The 23,720-nt window shown below is 41.5% G+C and overlaps 1 protein-coding gene across 5 annotated transcripts in view; it reads left to right on the top strand.

Moving 5' to 3' along the window:
- LOC140479598 (LIM homeobox transcription factor 1-alpha-like) overlaps positions 1-23,720 on the top strand; it is a 312,251-nt gene that overhangs the window by 5,591 nt on the left and 282,940 nt on the right. The window contains exon 1 of one of the 5 annotated variants that reach the window (XM_072573433.1): positions 13,710-13,801. The exons of the other annotated variants lie outside the window; for them this stretch is intronic. Coding sequence (XP_072429534.1) covers positions 13,792-13,801 — 10 coding nt within the window. The 5' untranslated portion in view covers positions 13,710-13,791. Of the gene's footprint in view, positions 1-13,709; positions 13,802-23,720 lie in introns of those variants that run through there. 5 annotated transcript variants of the gene reach the window in all.

The following is a 23,720-nucleotide window of genomic DNA, read 5'->3' as shown; positions in this document are numbered from 1 at the left end:
ATATTACATTTCAATGCAGACTCGACATATGCATTCATTCACGTAGGTCTGTGGATTGGATCAACACTTTTAAAGAAAGCAGCTTGATTCTCCGAAGCTTTCGCTGGATCCATTGCCAGGCAGTCGGCAGGTCGCAGACAAGTCTGACTCTTCGGCGGCCTCGGCCGCTTTTCTCCCCCAGATTCTGAAAAGTGTCAACTCCCTTTGAGTTCTCAGAGCAAATCTGAGAATGTCCGCCCTCTCTGACACACACACACACACATTCCGCCGAGCCGTAATAGCGACATTGAAATCTAACTCTACCCCGTGCGTTAGAATTCACCGAGTTTACCGACGGTGAACGATTTGCCTGGGATTCGGAATTTACCATCGAATTCCGGACTCAAGGCGTTGATTTTTATTTTCTTAAAAACGACCCTTTCTCCTTTTTATTAGAAAAAAAAAGGAAACTTTCCTCACAAATAGATATCTTTGCACGATCCCTCTGAGATTAATAAGGACGTGTTGGTTACCTCTCGCCTTTGTACCGTCGCCCCTGGAGCTAATTGCTCACTCTGTAGTCGGTGGGCTGCCAGAGCGTGGGGTCCGCTCTCTGGGAACCACACACACACACAAAAAAAGTTGTCCACTTTGGAATGTGTGGGGAAGGACGTTATAGTGATCTATGGAAGGAGATCAGGGAGCGGGTTCAGGCCCGCAATCCAAGTATTTCTGACAGGCAGGGAACTACTCAGTCAGAGAGGCGAACATCCGCGCTCTCAGGGTTTACCCTTAACTCGGAGAGTTGAGAACTTTTTAGTCGCTGGCTGAAGCAAAACCAGGCAGCTTTAAACTCACCGCACATGGGGGTTTCCGATCAATGCCTGGACTGCTGATGACATTTTATTTGTAGCTGGTTTTGCATCTTGATGCTCTGACAGTGTTTTCCAAGTGATTTAACGCGAGTCCCTGTGTGTGTGTGCCTCTATTAGGTGTGGGGCTTGTCAGTAGCAAGAGCGGGTCAGACCTGCACTGGAGAGGGCCTTATTGACTGACGACAGAGTGGACTGTTTAGCGAATGGGGAATGCGTTCCTCATGGAAAGAGAGAGAGAGAGAGTTCGAGCCTGTGTGTACACAGGTAGCAAGTGTTGGAGACATTGGGTGCAGTGATAGGGGAAGGATCGAGGCAAGAAAAACCAGCTTGTGGATGTGCTGAGCTGAGACTGTTAGATGGCGGGTAAGACAGACTTTTCCCAATTCTTTCCTTTGGGCGTCAGGAATTCTGTGTCGACTTCCACCTTCAAAAAGAAACAGGAGTATCAAGATTGGTACTATTGTGCAGCCTCCGAATGTAATACCATTCCTTCAATGAGACCTTTTCGCAGTCATGTGCCGACGGGAACAGTGGCCCCGAATGTTCCAGTGCCCGGTCACCGCTGTGGACGGGGACCAGAACGAGTCCAAGAGGATTGTTGTAATGTAGATGTATAACGATAAAAAACAGATACAATTATTCTTAATTGTGAGGCCTGGCAACGTAGGCAGCGTAATTATTTACACGCTTTCAGGAACGTTAGGCTCTCCGGTCAGTTAAAAGGTGGGTTTTGAGTTCGGGGTGTGATCTGCATGAGTGTGTATTACAGACATGGACACGGCCATACACACATACAGACATGGACATGGTCATACAGACATGGACACGGCCATACAGACATGGACACAGCCATACACACATACAGACATGGACATGGTCATACAGACATGGACACGGTCATACAGACATGGACACGACCATACAGACAGGGAAATGGCCATACACACATACAGACATGGACATGGCCACACAGACATGGACACGGTCATACAGACATGGACACGGTCATACAGACATGGACATGGTCATACAGACATGGACATGGTCATACAGACATGGACACGACCATACAGACATGGACACGGTCATACAGACATGGACACGACCATACAGACATGGACACGGCCATACACACATACAGACATGGACATGGTCATACAGACATGGACATGGTCATACAGACATGGACACGGCCATACAGACATGGACACGGCCATACACACATACAGACATGGACATGGTCATACAGACATGGACACGGTCATACAGACATGGACACGGCCATACACACATACAGACATGGACATGGTCATACAGACATGGACACGGTCATACAGACATGGACACGGTCATACAGACATGGACACGGCCATACACACATACAGACATGGACACAGCCATACACACATACAGGCATGGACACAGCCATACACACATACAGACATGGACACAGCCATACACACATACAGACATGGACACAGCCATACACACATACAGGCATGGACACAGCCATACACACTTACAGACATGGACACAGCCATACACACATACAGACAGACACAGCCATACACACATACAGACATGGACATGGCCATACACACATACAGACAGACATGGCTATACACACATACAGACATGGACACAGCCATACACACATACAGACATGGACATGGCCATACACACATACAGACAGACACAGCCATACACACATACAGGCATGTACATACAGACAGACATGGACATACAGACAGACACGGTCATACAGACAGACACAGTCATACACACACATGGACATACACACATACAGACAAACACGGTCATACACACACAGCCAGACACGGCCAAACACACATATAGACAGGCACAGTCATACACACACAGACATATACACATTCATACAAGCAAGGATTATACAGACATGGTCAAACATACGAACACGGGACGCATACGTATAGGCAAGGATTGTACAGACATGGACATACAGGTACATACAAACACACGGGATACATACAAATGTACAGGCACAGACATACATACAGGAAAGGACACTGGGCACAAGCACACATACAAGGGCGCATAAAGACATGGGCAAACATACAATCACGGACACATATGTACAGGCAAAGACAGAGACCTACATACAGGCGAGGAACAGACGGACATGGAGAAACATACAGACAACGGATACACAGACACAGGCAAGAACACAGACACACAGACACGGGACCCACTGACACACATATGCACGTATATGCCATACTAACTTTGATTTTCGCCTTTCAACTCACATTTAATTGAGATGGGCCAACTGAGAGCGCGGCTGAAGTTACATGAACGGTTGTTTTTCGATATTCTCCAAACATTATTCCTGATCCTTCCTGTTCCTTTTTAATTAGCAGCTTACCCCTCCCCCCACCTCCCCCATAACAGACAGGGCGGGCATGGTCACAGATTATTTGAACTGTTGAAAATGAACCTTCAAAATTATTTCCGAGCCAATGCAAATTCCTCCCACTCCCCACCCTCCCCCCCAACCTCAGACAATAAATACACACGAACAGGTTTGGTTAGATGGTGTTGTTCGGAACTGTTGTGAAGATAGTGCTGATTTTCACGGTGTTTGATACTTAAATGACTGCGCCTTTTTCGATGTCTGTGGATTTTGCGTTTACCGGGGAAGGGGGGGGGGGGGGGGGGGCTGGTCTCAGAGTGGTGAGAAGTGTGAATGGGGCGCAGACAGAAAGCATTATTCTGGGGCAGGCAACGCTTTTCCCGAGGGCTGCAATACGCACACACACACAGAAGGAACACAGCCTGTTTTCACCAGACAACGAATCGAACGAAACCGTTCAGAATGGAAGCGAGAGATTTTGAAATTGTTCCACCTGACCAGCTTGTAGGTTTATGTTCGTATTTGTAATGGGCAGGGATGGGTGAGGGGGCAGTCAACATGGACGCACAGAAGGCCCTTGACACCATCAACGTGTCCAGAGAGGATTTGGTTTGTAGTCACATGTACCCAATTACAGTGAGAAGCGTTGTTTTTGGGAGCAGTACAGGCAGGTCATTGCAAACAATGACGCAGGGTGTTCAGACAGAGCGAGGCATAAGGGTTATGGCTGTACAGGGGTGGGGTGGGGGGGGGGCACAAAGCAAGATCGACATTATTTGAAGTTTACAGAGGTGCCTTCATCAGGCAGGAGTGGGTACTGCAGACGCAGGAGATTACAGTGGTGCTGGAAAAGCGACAGCAGGTCAGGCAGCATCCGGGGAGCAGGAAATAAAAATCGACATTGCGGGCAAAAGCCCCTCATTGGGAATCCAGTCTGATGATGGCAGGGAAGAAGCTGCTCCTGAACTTGTTGTTCAAGCTTCTGCATCTTCTGCCTGACCGGAGGTTGGAAGAGAGTGTAACCGGAGTGAGAATGGGTCTTTCCGCCAAGGAGGACTGTCGGTGGCTCCCGTGATAGTCCCATAGATTCTCAGTTAACCTACAAATACCTCAGCTTGGATGCCCCAGGTATACACACACACTGTGTTAGATAGGGACACACACACACACGGATTCTGACCGAGCATGTCTCCATTTAAATTGCACATACACAGACTTGGGAAACGTTGTCTCCAAATATTTGCAGCGGCAGTTTCTTGCCAGCGGCTCAGTGTGAGACCTGATTTTCTATATTCGTTTGGAGTTTTATCTGTTTGCATCCCTAAACAGATCTACACATGGACGCTGCTCGCTCCCAACATGTACTCCTTGACTACATGTTTCACTCTCGGGAGACTGCAGTCCATCCTCCTGGACACAGATGGATCTTCACATGCTCCTGTGATCCTTGATCTTCAACAACAAACACCTTTCCGCCCCACTCTTCACTGGGAGCGATACGGAACCTTCCCAGCCCTTCCTCAGCTCTCTCTGAGAAAATCCCAGCATCACAGCGCCCCGATTCTTTGTACCGTTAACTGGGGTTCACGGTTCTCTGGAAGGGTTAACTCTTACTTTTCTCTACCGATTCTGCCAGACCTGACGAGCTTTTCCAGCAATTTCTGTTTGTGCTTGGGTTTTACGGTAGTCCTGGGCGACAGTGCTTACCATCCTATGGGTGGGGGTGGGATGCTGCTTAGAGGGTCGGTGTGGGATCGATGGGCCGAATGGCCTTGCTTCCACATTGTCCACGATTCCTGGGCAAAATTCCTGGGCGAGATGGAGACCTATCCTGAACTGGGATCCCGGATACGGGGAAAGGGAAATCGTCCCAGTTCACTTCAAAAGAGAGGGTTGTTGCAGAGTGTAGGCTGTGCGAGGGACTCCTGATCGGCGGGTCTGGTGTGAACAGACGTGTCTGTATCTGCAGAGGCGGAAGAAAGTTAACTTTTCATTCAACTGGGCGGGCAGGGGTCTGGCAGTGGGAAGCAGTGACTGTACAACTGAAGTTTGCCAGTTACTTGTCCTGAACCACCCTCACGCTGGGCTGCCCGTTCAAACAACTCGTCTGGATTTAATATATATTTTTTAAAAACATCTCAAACCTGTGCCAGTGAAAGGTGGAGTCGGTGAGAGATCACTCACTCTGCGTTAACTCTGTCTCACCGAGCTCCTGATTAGCCACTGGGATTTGACCAAGAGGCGCAGCAGTGTGTGTTTAAAGATAACCGCAAAACAACCAGACGGTGGGACTGGAGAGGGTCACAGACTTGAATTTACGTGCATAGGGACGGTCAGAAGCAGACACTGCTGGTAAAACTCAGTGTCTGTAAGAAGAAAGCAGTGTTAACGAGGCTGGTGGCTCTTCGTCACAAGATTCTGGTTTTGTTTCCGATTTCCAGCGCCCGCAGTTCTGTGTTTTATTCTATAAGAGTTAGGAGTCCGCCCCTCCAGCCAGATTCACCATTCTATAAAATCGCGGTGGTCTGACTGTGGTCTCAGCGCCACATTCCCGACTCTCTCCATAATCCCGAACTCCCCTGTCAATCACAACTCTGCGTAGAAAGCACTCTTGAATACACACTCATCAACCAGCCTGCACTGTGCACTTGAGGGAGACATTCCTCAGCTAATGAAGGGAGAATTCCTCCTCATACCCTTCTTAAAGTCAGCGTCATGGAGTCCTATAGCACGGAAATAGGCCCTTTAGTCAACCCGAACATAATCCCAAATTAAACTAATCCCACCTGCCTGCTTCTAGCCTATATCCCTCCAAACCTTTCCTTTCCATGTATCTATCCAAATGTCTTTTAAAGGAGAGATCCCATATTTTGAAATGGTGCCTCCCAATTCTCATCCCTAACTCCACCCCCCCCCCACCCCCTTCCGTACAGACAGAGGGAAACAGCATTTACTCGGTCAAGCCTCCTCAGAATCTTATACCTTAAAAAAAAATCCAATGACTGTTGGCTCAACTTGCTCAATCCGTCCATCATTCCAGAAATCAGCTGCTCCAAACTGCTTCCATTCGACGTGTATCCCTCCTTCAATAAGACCACACTTGTATCCAGTGTTCTACATGTAGTGCACTGTACTGCAGCAGCAGGAGCTCCCTACATTTATACTCAATTCCTTTCTCATAATGGTAAGCTTTCCGTTCATTTTCCTGTTTGTTTGCTCTACATGCCTGCCAACATGTTGTGATTTATCTACATAGCATTGTTAAGTCTCTTTTCACCTAAATAGTATTCTATTTTTCTAATCCTCTTGCTAAAATGGACTGACTCCCACTTTCCTACGATATACCATATATAATTTTATTGCGCACCCGCTGAGGAGGGTTACATCAATTCTTTTCTAGTCTCACTCATCCACTAGTCATAAAAAGTATCGAGTAAAAGGCTTAGCCTGTGTGAGGGTAGATATAATTATATTCTAACATCTCAAGTATAATATGAAACAAATATGGGTAACAGACATTGTTGAACACCCTAACAGAACACATCAGATAACAAATGCAGTCAAGAAAGTTTCCATGGATTTCTCAGCAAAAGAAATAGGGAAACTCTGGGTCACTCCTCAAGACCTGACAAGGGAGTAGGACCCTTCATCTTTGACAATCTGGCCTTGAACCTCCCTCAAAAGCCTCTCTACTATGAACTTGCTCAATGACTGCACATGTTCTGGTGGTTCACCTTCCTGTCCTGAGACTTATGTTTCCCAGATTCTTGGAAACTGCGCCACAGTACTTAGTCACAGGTACAACACCACAGGTACAACACCAGGTGGACAACTACCTGACAAAGAGGCAGTGCCTCAAAAGCTAGCGCTTCTAGATAAACCTGTTGGACTATAACCTGGTGTTGTGTGATTTTTAACTTTTTCCACACCAGTCCAACACCGGCACCCCCACATCATGCCTGCTAATGTCTAGATTTTATTCCCCTCAATTCTAAAGAACAGAGTAATTCAACTACACTTAACTCTTCACTGAGTCACGAACTACACAAACTCAATTTAATCTACTTGCTTTTTCAACATTATAACTTAACAGTTTTTTTTCCATATGGTGTTTGCTTCTACTTCTGTCTCATTCCATCTTCACCTTCAACTAACTGTCACTCTGGATCTAATCTTCAATGACCCCAGACTGTTTTGAGTGCTACAAGCCTGGTTCTTGATCCTGGGCAGCATTGATTTTAATTTTAGAATGGTTAAATGTAAAAATTAATCAGGAGCAGGACTTGAATATAATAACCTCTTGAAACTGTCTATCCACTGAGTGTAACAATGTTCACTGCATGCTGGTTTTGGCAGCACAAAATTGCTTACAAGAATTTATTTTTAAAAAATCATACCCATCCCTTGGATAAAAGGAAACTTAACCATAGTGACAGTTCTTTGCAACAGCTTTGAAAATGCAGCCAGTTTCTATCATCATAAACATTGAACAGCTTATTAAATATATACCGGTTACTCTTTCATTTACATACTTGCATACATCACATTTACAGAACTGTGAAAACTTAGCTCAAACACATGTAATACGAACAATTAACAGGGTTTGAACTTCATTGTATAAGCAGAACTTAATTAGTTTTTTTTTGTGCTTTGCTTTTAACTGTAAAGAATGCCTAGTTAAGTCTACAGCCTAATTGTAACTCTTCTTGTCAGCTGTCAATGTAACCCTGTCTTTAAGTTCAGTTTCTGAATTCAGATGCAGGCAATTTTTTTTTCAGTCAGTAATATCAAAACGGCTTCTTCGTGTGCCAACAGTTCATCTCTGTTCTGATCAAAATTCCTTCTTGTTATTTGAGTTGTTCAAATAAAAGTAATTTGTGTTCCTGTTGGCTTTAATCATCTACCCACTTTAACTTCTTCATCTTCTCCAGATGCCACGGTGGCACACTGGTTAGCACTGCTGCCTGTTAACGTCTGAAACCCGGGTTCAATTCCCACCTCGGGTGGGAAACTGTGTGGAGTTTGCATGTTCTCCCCGTGTCTGCGTGGGGGTGCTCCGGTTTCCTCCCACAGTCCAAAGATGTGCCGGTCAGGTGAATTGTAGTGTTGGCTAATGGGTAAATGTAGGGGGGTCGGTGTGGACTTGCTGGGCCGAAGGGCCTGTATCCGTAATGTAATCTAATCCTTTTTCAATTACACCTTATTTAGTTCTTTCCTAGTGGTGTCAATAGCTTCTTCATTCTGAGCTTTCAATAGTCTTTCCGGTATTTGCAGACTTCCATGTAATTCACATCCAAACCTCTTGCTCTTTCTCTTCTTATTTATCTGTTAAGAGGAAAATGTTTCCAAATGGTCCTTTAAATTGGCTAAGGAAATCATATATTTCTGATTGGCAAGCAAGTTCAAAAGGCATCTTTTCTTTAAGAACTTTCCCCGTCACAGTATTGTTGTTTCATTATTTTCATTCATACCAAATAAGGAAAAAGCTTACACAAAAAGTGTTTTGCTCTCTTGAGTTGCTTTTAAAATCTCTATCTTTTTCTGAGTTTAAAACTTAAATTGATTTTCTCAAAATGAGGCTGCACAGTTAATCCGGCTTGATTTTTGATTCTGCACTCAACCAACTGTTCTAATTCATCACTGATTGTTGAGGCTCATCACGTGTGAACCAAAGATCTCTCCTCATTGAATTTGCCTACAGGAGTTTATAGTTCAGATAGTTCAGTTGTCCCTTCAAGTATTTGACTTCCCGAGGCAAGTGTTCAAGATGTTCTCATCAGTTCATATCTCTCATTAGCAAACTTTTCTTATCTGCATGCAAATTGATTCCTCACATTGATTCCTTTAATTGCTCATTATAAGCAGTACTGTGCTTAGTACAATCATAGAATCCCTACAGTGTGGAAACAGGCCATTTGGCCCAACAAGTTCACACCAACCCTTTGAAGAGTAACCCACTCAGACCCGTTCCCCAACCCTATTATTTTACATTTACCCATGACTAATGCCCCTAACCTACATATCCATGAACACTATGGGCAATTTAGCATGGCCAATTCACCTGACCTGCACATCTTTGGACTGTGGGAGGAAGCCGGAGCACCCAGCGGAAACCCACACAGACACAGGGAGAATGTGCAAACTCCACACAGACAGGCACCCGAGGTTGGAATCGAAGCTGGTTCCGCTGAGTCAGCAGTGCTAACCACTGAGCCACCATGCCACCCTGAATTCTGGAGAACTTGACAGGATCAAGCATTTTCTCCAACTCAGTTGCTATGACATTACCACCTGTGTTGACCAAATTATTCCCTGATATAAGACAGACCTGTAAATGAGGAGCTATTCTCAGGATGACAACACAATTTGGGAGGTCACTTTCTGATTTAACTTTGTACAAAGGAACAAGTAAGTGAGTCTGAAATGACGCTCTATATTCATAAATCCTTAAATACTTTTTTCTTTTATCAAACCATTTGGAACACAAATTGTATCATTAGCCACTATCATTGACTGCACTGCCCCACTGTCTCTCAAAATATTAATTGGTTTACTGGTCTGATGGAGGAGTAAGTGAATATTTCTCCTTTAGAGACAGCACCTTTATATCTTTCAGCGATTTAACAAGATGAGAATGTAATTGAGCAATTTTCTGCACTACAGCCTGAATTCTTCAAATCCAATTAGAATTATATAGTAAAACTTCAAATAAGACACAAATTATGGCATTGGGGAAGGTCACTAGGTTGAACAAAAGGGTATAATCTCAGAATTTTAGACAGGGAGGAGGCAGAATTTCTCCACTCAGAGGGCAGTGAATCTGTGGAAGTCGTTACTGCAGAGGACTGTTGAGGCTGTGTTATGAAGTATATGTATGGCTGAGATAAGCAGATCTTTAATCAGTAAGGGAATCAAGGGTTATGCGGGACAAGGCAGAAAAACGGAGTTGAGGATGATCAGCCATGATCTAATTGAGTGGAGGAACAGGCTCGATGGGCCGAACGGCATAATTTTCTACCTGTGGTCTTACTTACTCAATTTAGCAGGAATCCAATACAAAATAAATCACACTAAGTATCTCCCTTTGTAGAGCCATAGCAACCTCCTCACAACAATAAGAATGGTCTGCCCTCAAATTACACATTCAACCGATATTTGGGCCTGCAATGATTTATTTGCGTTTTGACAACCTGATCATTTGAAGAACTCAACCCAAACAAATAAATAAACAAGTATAAAAGCTCATTCAATAACATTCTAATTTTGTCAAATGGAACACCTATTATTTCTTACTCAAATAATTCGGAAAACGTCTTTTTGAAAACTACAGGGATATCTTTGCTGCTGTTCTGGGGTTTGGGTTACATGGCTTTTACAGTTTGGGCCACAATTCCGTTAACATCGTCGAACATTGAAAGGTACCCGATTCCTCATAGAATAGAATCCCTTCAGTGTGGAAACAGGCCATTCCCTCCGAAGAGAATCCCGCCCAGAGCCATTCCCCCTTACCCTATTACTCTACATTTCCCCCTGACTAATGCCTACACATCCCTGAAGACGATGGGCAATTTAGCATGGCCGATTCACTTAACCTCAAATCCTCTCAAATAAGAATACTAAATTATGTAATTCACTTAAAAATCAGGACGAAATATCAAGTAGCGAAACGAGACGTGTAAGGATTATTTTATCGCGGTGTTAGTATTGCATGTTGCCGTCAGTTTATACTTGGAAAGCTTGTTTGGACAATATGGGCGCCTTTGACTTTCAATAAAACCCCACAAAACATAGGTTAATTTTTTTTGGATAATCTCATTTTGGAGTGGTTATGGAGAGGTACCGGGAAACCTTTTGACACTTCAAAATGCCAAGGCTCCCGAGAAAAGACAAACTGGACCTGCTTTCCTTGTCACATTTCACCAGAAGGAGTTTTCTTACGTTATTGTGGCGCCCCCCTCGCGATGCACTGGATTGCCAGGTTACAGGGTTAAAAACCTCAATCACTGCGGGACTCGAGGCACAGATACTGGAATCCCTCGCAGACCCGGCAAAACTTGACACTCGGTGATTTGTGGCCGAGCCGCTGGTGGGTGAAATCAAATCAATCGTCCCTCACTGTCGACCACTTTCACCAAAAAGGCAGGCAGTAGTCAAGTTATAATTCGTGGATAGATTGAAAAGATGAGCCCCGTGCTTTATCATCTCAGACGCTCGGAGTGCAGTGAAACTAAAGGATCAGCCACTTAGGATGTAACAAGTATTACATCTGTCCTGCTTAGAATACTTGAAGATAAATAATAATGTGTAAATGTGCAGAAAGCATTTCGAAAACAGGTTTCCCCTGTCCTTGAACTAACATCTGAAATATTTCTTTATAGCTTATTCATATAATCGTACAACTGCACAAATCTCCCGTCTCCACAACTTTATGCTCTTTATTTTTTATACACATTTGTGTGTGTCAGTTGTTTCCGAATGATCCTGTAATTACACAATATGGCCACTGGATGGGTTAGTATCGAAAAAAAATCATCCAACGTGCTTTCGAAATATTTTCCAGCAGATTTTGATCTTCTTTCCTAATAGTAAAATTTATAACCTCCAAACAGGTCTGAACTAAAGCATTTCAAAACAAAGAAGGCGTACACCTTTCACATTTTAAATATTTCCGGCGCCTTCTGAAACTTCCATTCGTTTCATCCGTTCAAAGATTTCAAACACCTCCAAATGTTTGGGGTTGGATTATGAGTTTCTGGTCGTGGTGATGTCGACCAAGTTTGCACTGGGCAGTGACAGGAATTATGGGCTAGGCACAGCACTTATTCTGCCGTCTTGGTGAAATGTTTCTCTTCAGATGAGTGCAGTTGATATTCAGTTTTATTTTCAAGCTAATTTGAAAAAAAAGTCTTCATAGCTAAAACTTACAAACGGGCGATTCGTTCAGCAGAAAGGCTAATCAAATGCATGCATGTTTAAGTCAAAATATGCAAATTGCTGCATCCTTTGTCTATAACGGAAAGCATATTAAACGAAAGGGGAGAGCAGGAGAGGCAAAGATTGGGAGAGTGCCTGGGTTTTAAAAGATCTCCAGTTCAGTTTGAAGTAATTTACTTCATTTCTGCCTTGACTATAGAAAATGTACTTTGAGAAAGCACTTTAATAGCTCCGACTGCGCGGGAGGGCATGGATCGTCATTTTAATTTGATTTTTTTTTTGAAAGGTACGATACATTTTCTTTTTGTACAAACGCATTTTAGAGAAATAGATGACTAATCTCGACACTGGTCTTGGAATGAAAAAGTATGCCTCGACGGGAGGATTAAAGATTCTCTGAGGAGAGGTCATTGAGGATAAATGGCAGTTATGAGAAGGAGAGGATAGTAGGAAATTAAAGTGGTTGATCCACCAAGACAAGGGTAAGCAGAGTTGGTAGAAGAGGATATTGGGTCGGATGCTGGTGGGAACCAAACCTCGGCAATTTAAAGGCAGCCAGTAGTTTGACAGTACATCAAAACACTGCACCGCTCCAAAGGAAAAGAAAGAGACATTTCGCAGATGACAAAGGCAGAGTCAAAACATAGAGACTGAAACAGATGATTAAAGGTGGACGATAAATAAACATCACAAAGATAGTTAATTCTGGTAAAGGAGACCATCGTCTGCAACATGGGAGTGGAAATGGTGATATTCTAAATGTCATATATAGCACATATTTTCTAATAGCCATCTTTGCTCCCTACTATCATCGTCGTTTTGTTTATAAAGTTAAAAATCACACAACACCAGGTTATAGACCAACAAGTTTATTTGGAAACTCTAGCTTTCGGAGCGCGTTTCGTATATAGCGTACACTTTTGAAACAGTGACCACGCTATAACTCTGGTTGTGTGTACCGTCCTCTGTACAGAGTATACTTGTTGCAAGGGCTCCATGTACTTCCTGTGATGCTTTGCTCAGTAGCTGCCCGAATATTGTCACCTGTAAGCAATGTGAGGTTAGATTTTTTCCAATGGATCCAATACAATTCTGTAGTCCTTGCCTCAGTTTGACAAAGTTCTTAACATTGAAAGAATCAATCCTTCTCTCTATATAAATGTGTGTAAATCATAAACTATCTAGGTAAATGCACTCAACTGTCTGGCTAAGAACATATTTTTTTTAAAATCCAACCATTTCTGTATAAGGACAGGGAAACATTAAATTGCAGGCACAAAATACAAATTAATGATCAAATATTTGAAAGGAAGCAGAATGAATTTGAACATACAATACAAATTAAAGTTCGCTTTCACAAACTTTTGCTCCCTGGATCAAGGAACAATTAAATCTTTAAAGAAGCTTGCTAGCCTCGAAATAGATCACCGCTGAACAGTAACAGATTTTGGAAGAGGATATTGGGTCGGATGCTGGTGGGAACCAAACCTCGGCAATTTAAAGGCAGCCAGTAGTTTGACAGTACATCAAAACACTGCACCGCTCCAAAGGAAAAGAAAGAGACATTTCGCAGATGACAAAGGCAGAATCAAAACATAGAGACTGAAACAGATGATTAAAGGTAAATAAACATCACAAAGACAGTTAATTCTGGTAAAGGAGACCATCGTCTGCAACATGGGAGTGGAAATAGTAATATTCTAAATGTCATATATAGCACATATTTCCTAATAGCCATCTTTGCTCCCTACTATCATCGTCGTTTTGTTATAAAAGTTAAAAATCACACTAAATAGAGAGGTTATAATTATCAACAGTAAATAAATGGAGTGAAAATCACCTCATTTTATCACTGTTGATCAACAAAAAGTGAAAGTTGCCATTTTATTTTTATGAATGTTATCCATTGCAGTCTTTTATGTGTTTTGGAATGTAGCCCTTTTACTGGAATGACTTAGTATGTCATTAGTGATCCTCCAGGAATGAAGTAAGGTTTGAAACATTGTGAGGTAGTTGCAGCGGGTATGGTTTAGCCTGTCTTTGTTAGATTTAATGGAACATGTTGAACGAACTGAAGGTCAGAGAGCAGCCAAGTGGGTCAGATTTTTGTCACATTAACTCAACATATATTAAGATGATTTTGTTCAAATGAGTTTTTTTTTCTATTAGCATGAGACAGTAATATGACATTGTATAAATATACAAAAACAGCATCTTAATAACAGCAAGTATAATTCATGGCTACCAATGATGTCAGTTGGAAGGTATTTGTGAGTACAGACAAAATGAAATCCGACGAATGAATTAAACTGTAATGTTCAAACTAATACATTCAAGTCAAGCCTTAGTCGATAATTTGGATTAGTGTGGTGCTGGAAAAGCACAGCAGTTCAGGCAGCATCCGAGGAGCAGGAAAATCGACGTTTCGGGCAAAAGCCCTTCATCAGGAATACATTTGCATAATCATCCAGGAATCATGCGTACACAGAAGTAGGAAGTAGAAGTAGACCACTCTACCCTTCAGGGTTTCTCACCATTCGATAATGATTTGAGGGGTGCTAGTACACAGTACTTATGGGAACAATGATTGGTATGGACTGGTTGGACCGAAGAGTCTGTTTCCATGCTGTATGACTCTATGACTCATCTGACCTCAACTCCACTTTCCTGCCTGTCCCCCCATAACCCTTCGTTCCTTTGTTGGTTAAAAATCTATTTAACAGCCTTGGATAAATTCAAAGACCCAGCTTGATCTGGGGAAATCAATTTCACAGAATAACTAACCTCTGAGAGAAAGAGAAAAAAAAAATCATCTTTCAGCCTTTTGTGAAAGCCCCTTAATTTTATACTGCCCCCCCCCCCCCCCCCCTCCTCCTGTACAAGTGGAAACATCCTTTCAGAAACCACACCTGTGAAGTCCCTGCCGGATCTTGCGTCTTTCCATAAAACCCCTTCATTCTTCTAAACTAAAATGGGCTTGGGCCCAACCTGCTCAGCCTTTCCTCATGTGATACATCTTCCTACCAGGGGTCAATTGAGTGAACCTAGTCTGATCTGCTTATGATGTAATTACATCATTTTTTTGAGTAAGGTGACGACAAATTGGAAGTAGGATTCCAGGTGCAAACTCACCAAGTTCCTGTGTAGCTACAACAACGCTTCCCTCCTTTACAACTCAATTTCACTGCCATTAAATGCCAACATTAATTTAATGAATGCCTTCCTAACCTCTCACTCCACCTCCATTCACACCAGTATTTTGTGATGAATGCACCGGGAGACTCAGATTCCTCTGCAATTTTTAAATATCGTGTTGCTCTTCTATTCTTCCTGCCAAGGTGGACAACTTCACATTTTCCCACATTTTTACTTCACTTTTAAAATTTTGCTCAGCCAAGTCAGCTTTCTAAATCCTCTGCAATCTCCTTATGTCTTCTTTGATAACTTACATTTCTACCCATCTTTCATGTCACTAGCAAAGGTAACTACCACAATCCCTTCATTCAAAACACTGATAAGGATTGTAACTAGCTTTTCTTAGTATTCTGATGAAGGCCTTATGCCGGAAATGTCAACTCTTCTGCTTCTCAGATGCTACCTGATCTGCTGTGCTTTTTCCAGCACCACACCTTTTGACATTAATAATAATTTACCAATCCAAAACAAAAAGCTCACATGTCCCTATTTGCTGCTTCCTGTGAGTTAACCAATCTTCTGTCCATGCTAATATGTTACCCCTAACACCATGACCTCTTATATTCTGAAGTAACCTTTGATGTAGCATCTTGACAATATCTTTTGAAATCTAAGTGCATCACATCTACCAGTTCCCCTTTATTCATCTTGCTTTTTATTTCTTCAAAGAAGCCTAATAAATTAGGCAAACGCAATTTCTCTTTCAGAAAAGCTTGTTGATCAGCCTGATTTTCTAAAGGTCCTACCATAACTTATTTGATAATGGATTCGGGCATTTTCTTAATAGCAGACATTATGTTAATTGGACTATAATTTCCAACTTCCTGTGCTCCTTCTTTCTCAAATATAGGTTATTACATTAACAATTTTCCAATCTGCTAGGACCTTTCCAGAACCTAGGGAATTTTGGAAGAGCACTCCAATGCATGTACTATCTCTGTTATGACCCCAGGATGAAAACGATCAAGTCCTAAGAACTTACCACCATTTCATCTAATAGTTTTTTCAATATCACTTTTCTCAAGATTTTGATTACATTTTCCCCTCCTGTTTACCTCTTGGTTTTCAAATATTGTCATGATTATTTTCTGTCTTCCACAGTGAAGATAACCTCAAAATACCTGTCCAATGCTTTGGTAATTTCCGTGTTTTCCGTTATTAATTCACCACATTCACCCTCTAAGAGATCTAATGCTTCTTTTAGCTATACTTACTTCTTTGAAAATCTTGTAAAAACTCTTACTATTAGTTTTTATATATTTAGCTAGCTTTCTCTCATACTCTAATTTTACTCTCCATTTCTTTAATCCTTCTTTACTGGTTTCAAAAAGTTGTCCAATCTTTGTCCTTACATGAATCTTTGTGATATTGCATACTTTTTCTTTCAACTAGATTTCTGTCAATCCTTGATTTTTTGTTTAGTTAACCACGGACGTGTATCCTTCTTACAGCATCTTTTCCTCTCTGTGGAATATGTGTAATGAGATTTCTGAATTATTTCATTAAATGACTGACACGGTTTCTCTACAGTCCAACCTTTATACCTATTACCCTATTAATTTAAGTCAACTTGGTCCTCGCATTTTGTAATTGCCTTTACTTAAATTTAATACACTAACCATACACATTTTTTACCCTCAAACTGAATATGAAATTCAAATTATGACCAACATTGCTGAGAAGCTCCTTCACTATGAGTCATTACTTACTCATGTTTAATTGCACATTAACAAGTCTAAGATAGCTTGCTAACCTAAAACAAAGAACTGCAAATGCTGGATATCTGAACAAAAACAGCAAGTGCTGAGAAACTCAGCAGATCTGGCAGCAACTGTACAGAGAAAAGCAAAATTACCTGCAATGATTGCAGCCTCTTTGTAGAAGCGTCCATATTCTTCTTCTATATTCAGTCCTTCAATGTTGCAACTGGTAAGGGACCTTCAAATTGCTCCCTGAAGAGAACATAGAACATTACATGACAGCGCAGTACAGGCCCTTCGGCCCTTGATGTTGCGCCAAAGAGTTGCTGCGGTTAATCTCTAGGAAACTGATCCCACATCTTGATATTTAGAACTATGCCATCCCTCATTTCTTTACTAATATAGGCTTTAATTATCGAGCTATCTCAACATATTTTCCTGGTGTCCTTTATTTTATAAATGTGAACGATAATCAAATATTTAAGTCTCAATCTTGATCACCTCATTAGCACAACTCTGAAATGACTCATAGTCATACATAAGCGAAAGTGAGGACTGAAAGATGCTGGAGATTAGAGTCAAGGGTTGTGGAGCTGGAAAAGCACAGCAGGTCAGGCAGCATCTGAGGAGCAGGAAGCTCAAAGTTTCAGGCAAAAGCCCTTCGTCAGAGTTACCTTTGCAACTGGAATTCTGCTTAAAACCATTTACAAATTCTGCAACAGAGGGTTGGATGAAATAAACAGATGAAAGCTGTTACGACAACAGATAATAATCATTGAGGCAAAATAATCGAGGTAGAACGTCAAAATCAGTTAGCGATCCATAGTAAAAGTGTTGTAATGTTGTGGGCAGGAAGCATAAGGTTCAGGTGATGATAAAATTTCCTCAGGTCAGTCTCAACTGATCACTCATAACAATATAAGAAATGAGAGTACAATTCTGCCAGTCTGTAGGACCATGCCTCATCTACCTCGGGTCCATCTTCCTGTACCAACCCTGTACCCGTCAATCCCCTCAGCATACAACAATCCATCAACCTTTGTTTTTAGGCACTTAACAATCAAATATCTGTGACTTTCTGAGATAAGGAATTCCAAAGATTTACAATATTTTCAGTCAGGAAGGGAATCAAGGGTTATTGGAAAAGAAAGGAAAGTAGGGTTGAGGATTATCAGAATAACAACAATCTCATTGAATAGCGAAGCAGTCTTGATGGGTTGATTGGCCTATGTCCTATGATCTTATGACTTTTTGTTTTCCTCACCTGACCCCCTAAATGACGAACCCCTTACTTTGAGACAGTAAGCCTGTATTTGCCATTCCCTTGGCAAAGAAATTATATTTTTTTCAGCTGAAACTTCTTCCATATTTTATATTTTTTAAATGCAATCACCTCTTATTCTTCTAATTTCTAAGAAATACAGGCATAGTCTACTCAAGCTCTGATAGGTCAATTCTAGGAATAAATCTAGTGAACTATTGTTGCAGTGATTCTTGGACCAGTATATCCTTTCCTGTGTAAGGAAACTAAAACGACACACAGTTCTGCCTGTGCCCTCTCATTCTGGACTCCCCCACCCCAGGGAAAAGACCTTGTCTATTACATAGATAAGCTGCAGAGCTGGGCTGAGAGGTGGCAAATGGAGTTTAATGCAAACAAGTGTGAGGTGATTCACTTTGGTCGGAGTAACCGGAATGCAAAGTACTGGACTAATGTAGTGTAGATGAGCAGAGAGATCTCGGTGTCCAGGTACACAGATCCTTGAAAGTTGCCACCCAGGTTGACGGGGTTGTTAAGAAGGCATACAGTGTTTTAGCTTTTATTAATAGAGGGATCGAGTTCCGGAACCATAAGGTTATGCTACAGCTGTACAAAACTCTGGTGCGTCCGCACCTGGAGTATTGTGTACAGTTCTGGTCATCACATTATAAGAAGGATGTGGAAACTTTGGAAATGGTGCAGAGGAGATTTATTAGGATGTTGCCTGGTATGGAGGGAAGGTCTTACGAGGAAAGGCTGAGGGACTTGAGGCTGTTTTCATTAGCGAGAAGGTGCAAAGGTGACTTAATAGAGACATAAAGATAACCAGAGGGTTAGATAGGGTGGACAGGGAGACCCTTTTTCCAAGTATGGTGACAGCGAGCACGAGGGGGCATAGCTTTAAATTGAGGGGTGATAGATATAGGAGAGATGTCAGAGGTAGTTTCTTTACTCAGAGAGTAGTAAGGGTAGGGAATGCTTTGACTGCAACGGTAGTAGATTCGCCAACTTTAAGTACATTTAAGTTGTCATTGGACAAGCATATGGACGTACATGGAATAGTGTAGGTTAGATGGGCTTCAGATTGGTATGACAGGGCGGCGCAACATCAAGGGCTGAAGGGCCTGTACTGCGCTGTAATGTTCTATGTTCTATGTTTTATGTTCTACTCCAGCTGTGGCCCCATCTGTGTCCTGTAACTTTAATAAGACATATTTACTCTGATATTCCAACTCTTTGTAACAAATGCTAACATATCAGTTGCCTTTTTAATTGCTTGCTGTAGCTGCTTATTAACATTCTGTCATTCATGTACACAGACACTCAAATCCCTCTGAATGTAAATATTTCCCAGTGTCTCAATGTTCTGCTTTGTAAATTTTTTTTTCCGACCAAAATGAATAACTACACACTTCACCCCATAATATTCTACCACTGGACTGGTAATCCAGAGATCTAGGCACTGTCAACATGTGTTTAAATTCTACCATGGCATCTGGTGGAATTTAAAATCAATTAATATACCTAGGATAGATAGCTATTCTCAGTAGTGGTGGTCATAAACTACTATCGAATGTTAAAAATCAGGTCCTTCAGGGAAGGAAATCTGCCATCCTGACCAGGTCTGGCCTACACATATAAATGCACAGCAGTGTGGTTAGATCTTAACTGCCCAGGAAGTGGTAACTCACTCAGTTGAAGTGGCACCAGGGATAGAAAACAAAAGTTGAAATGGAGGATTATCAGATGAGCTGTGATCTCGCTGAACGGCAGAACTGACGGGCTGAATGGTCTACTTCTGCTGCTTTTCTGGACTTGTTCACGCTCATTTGTGGACTTGTTGAGCTGAAGGGCCTGTTTCCGCACTGTAGGTAATCTAATCTAGTCTAATCTAATCTAATCATTGGTTGTGAATGCTGGTGAAACCACATTCCTTGAAAGACTTTTTAAAAATGCCTTGTTATTGCTCACTGATCCAGAATGCCTGGCCTTAATTTGCATTCTTCTCACAGCTTAAATTACCACCTAACTTAATATTATCACAAATGTTGATACATTATTCTCAGCCCCCTCATCAAAGTCATTATATGGATTGCAAGTAGCTGAGACACAAATACTTATCCTTATGGCACCCTGCTAGCTATAACACACCAACCCAATGATCCTATTTATTCCTACTCTCTGATTCCTGTCCATTAGCCAATTTCCATTCTATGCTAATTTATTACCCTGAATCCTATAAATCCTAATTTTGTGTGTAACAATCTTATTTATGATATACTATGAAATGATTTTTGAAAGTCCAAATCTAATTTATCCACTGGTTCCTCCTCAACCATCTTTCTGTTTAAATGTCCCATCAACTTTAACAGTTTGCCAAATGCAAACTCTCTCTTTTTAATGGATGTCCAATCTGCCTAATCATATGATGATTTTTCTCAGCTTATTATCATATCTTAAAAGTAAGAATCAAATCTCACAAATAGATTCTAGCTTTTTGCCTATTACTGATGTTAGGCCATCTGACCCTTCATTCCTCATTTTCTTTCTTCTTCCTGAAATAGCATTGTTAGGTTCATTACATCCCAATCCCCGAGAGCTGTTCCAGAAACGAAGGAATTCGAGAAGATCAAAACCAATACATCCACTATTTCAGCAGCTCCCTGCTTTGAAACCCTCAGGTGCAGATTGTCCAGTCTATTGTTTTTGTCACTACATTATCCATTAATTTCTCCAGAACCCTTTCTTCACTTGTACTGTTTGTTAAAAGTCCTCTGTTCTCAGGATGCACTCGGTTCCTCATTATTTGGTTTTTGGGTCTACTGCCATAGGCACAAAGTCTCTGCCATTTCCTTATTCCCCATTGTGATTTTTTGATCTTATTTGATTTGATTTATTATTGTCATGTGTACCTAGGTTCAGTGAAAAGCTTTGTTTTGCATGCAGTACGGGCAGATCATTCCATATGAAGTGCATTAGGGTAATAGATCAGAGTGAAGAATACAAATGTTATGGCTGCAGAGAAGGTGTACAGAGAGCAAGATCAACATTAAATTTAAATTTTGAAAGATTCATTCAGAAGTCTAATAACAGCAAAGAAGAAACTGTTCTTGAATCTATTTGTACATGAATACAAACTTTTATATTTTCTGCCTGACAGAAGATTATGGCTTCACCTGCTGTTTGTTGCTAATGGGCCAATATTTACTTTCACTAATTTATGCACCTTTAGAAACAACACAATCTGTTTTCATCTCTTGCTAGTTTACTCTCGCGCTCTCTTTTCTCTTTCTGTATCCTTTTCTGAATCTCCTTCGCTGAATTCTAAAATTTGCTTTAACGTTATGTATTAATTCTTTAAATATTAGACAATTTTTGTCTACGATTACACTTTTTAAATATAGTGCCCCCACCTACCTTGGCTGAATCATCGCTCATACCCATGTAGTTGGTTTAATTTAGATTTGAGACGCTAGTTTTGGCTCGGACTCTCTCCCCAAAGAACTGGTTTCAAAACTGAGATGGATTTTTTTAAGCAAGGGTATGGACAGAATTAAAATACAAATCATCCACATTCCGATTGAATGGTGGAACAGACTTGAGGGGTCAAATGAATTACTTCTGTTCTACTCACTGTTCCAATGAATTGGCGAAGAATTTGTAAATGAAGCATGTAAAAGGCCACTGTAAAAGTACAGAGAAATGACATTTTAAGAGCATATTGGGATGAATGTGTTCTCCTGTGCTGCAGTTTCTGCGATTTTTGGTATATGAGGCTTTTCTGCCCATACTTCTATCTGGATTCTTTGGTGTTGAGAATCTCTTCAAGGTGGGAACATCAATCCAATCTAACCTGCATTTGTGCTTCCGGTCTCCCCTTCAAGCTGCCTCCAATGGATTGGAAAGCTTCTGCCCACTGTGAGCAGTAGCCATGTCAAATGCATTCAAATGTATCTGCATTTCTACATTCGTGTGGGCTACTACCTGTGATAAAGGGGAGGTGATGGCCGAGTGGTATTATCACTGGACTGTTGATCCAGAAATCCATGTAATGTTCTGGGGACCTGGGTTTGAGTCCTGCCTTGGCAGATGGTGGAATTTGAATTCAACAAAAAGCTGGAATTAAGAGTCTAATGATGACCATGCATTGATTTTTGGAAAAACTCATCTGGGTCATTAACATCCTTGAGGGGAAGGAAACTGCCATCCTGACCTGGTCTGGCCCACATGTGGCTCCAGATCCACAGTAATTAAATTAGATTAGATTTCCTACAGTGTGGAAACAGGCCCTTCAGCCCAACCAGTCCACACCGGCCCTCCAAAGAGTAACCCACCCAGATCCATTTCCCTCTGACTAATGCACCTAACACCATGGGCAATTTAATGTGGTTGACTCTTAATTGCCCTCTACCCTATTCAGTGATATCCTCATCCAATGAATAAAGAAACACCTTATTTGCATTTACTTATTGAGCTATTCAATTGTTTGTAATGCAGAACAAATATGATTGAATTTTCAGCTCTGAAACCTGACATGCCAATTGAGAGAAATCTCCCCTTTGCTTGATTCCTCTAAAAATGGAATTAAAACAGAAGGACCTGGAGAAACTTGGCAGCACCTGTGGAGAGATGGTGTTAATGTTTTGATTCCAATATGATCCCTCTTTGGAACCAAACGTGGTTGGAAACGTGATGGGTTTTATGCTTTTGGAAAAGAGTAAAGTGCTGAAGTGGAAATCAAAGTCCTCCTTGCTTAGGCAATTTAAGACCTTCAGAATGCAACATTGAGTTTAACAATTTCAGGCCATGAACTCTATTGTCCATTTTTACTATCACCCTCTCCAACAGTTTCTTGTTTACATAGATTTGCTGTCAACAGAACTGATCTATTTTCTGCTATTAACACCTAACATTAACACCTACTATTCATCTGCAGCTTTTTTCTACAACCTTTAGCATTCCATTTGCCATTTTGTTTGGGCATCTTTCTCACCAATTCCACTTTTGGTTCTCCCCTGCTTTCAAATAGCATAATGACCATGACATTTCAATCCTGCTCAATTCCAGGCAAGAGTCATAATAGACTTGAAACATTACCTCTGTTTCTCTCCTCACAGGTGCTGCCAGACTTGCTGAGTTTCCTCCAGGACTTCCTGCTTTATATCTGATTTTCAGGATCTGCATTGTTTTGATTTTGTTTCGATCACTGAAGCTGGTTATTTACCTCATAGCGGAATCTTGCTGTTTGCGATTTTGCTGTTGTTACAACAATGACTACACTTCCACAGGTGTTTGTTTGGGTGTGAAGCTCTTTAGAATTTTCTGAGTGGAAACAGTGGAATTAAGAAGGACTTTCTTTTCTTTGTATCAAACTGTGCTTTTGT

Source organism: Chiloscyllium punctatum, chromosome 7, assembly GCF_047496795.1.
Source record: "Chiloscyllium punctatum isolate Juve2018m chromosome 7, sChiPun1.3, whole genome shotgun sequence".
Taxonomy (NCBI): Eukaryota; Metazoa; Chordata; class Chondrichthyes; order Orectolobiformes; family Hemiscylliidae; genus Chiloscyllium; species Chiloscyllium punctatum.
This window is presented reverse-complemented; position numbering and strand designations above follow the sequence as displayed.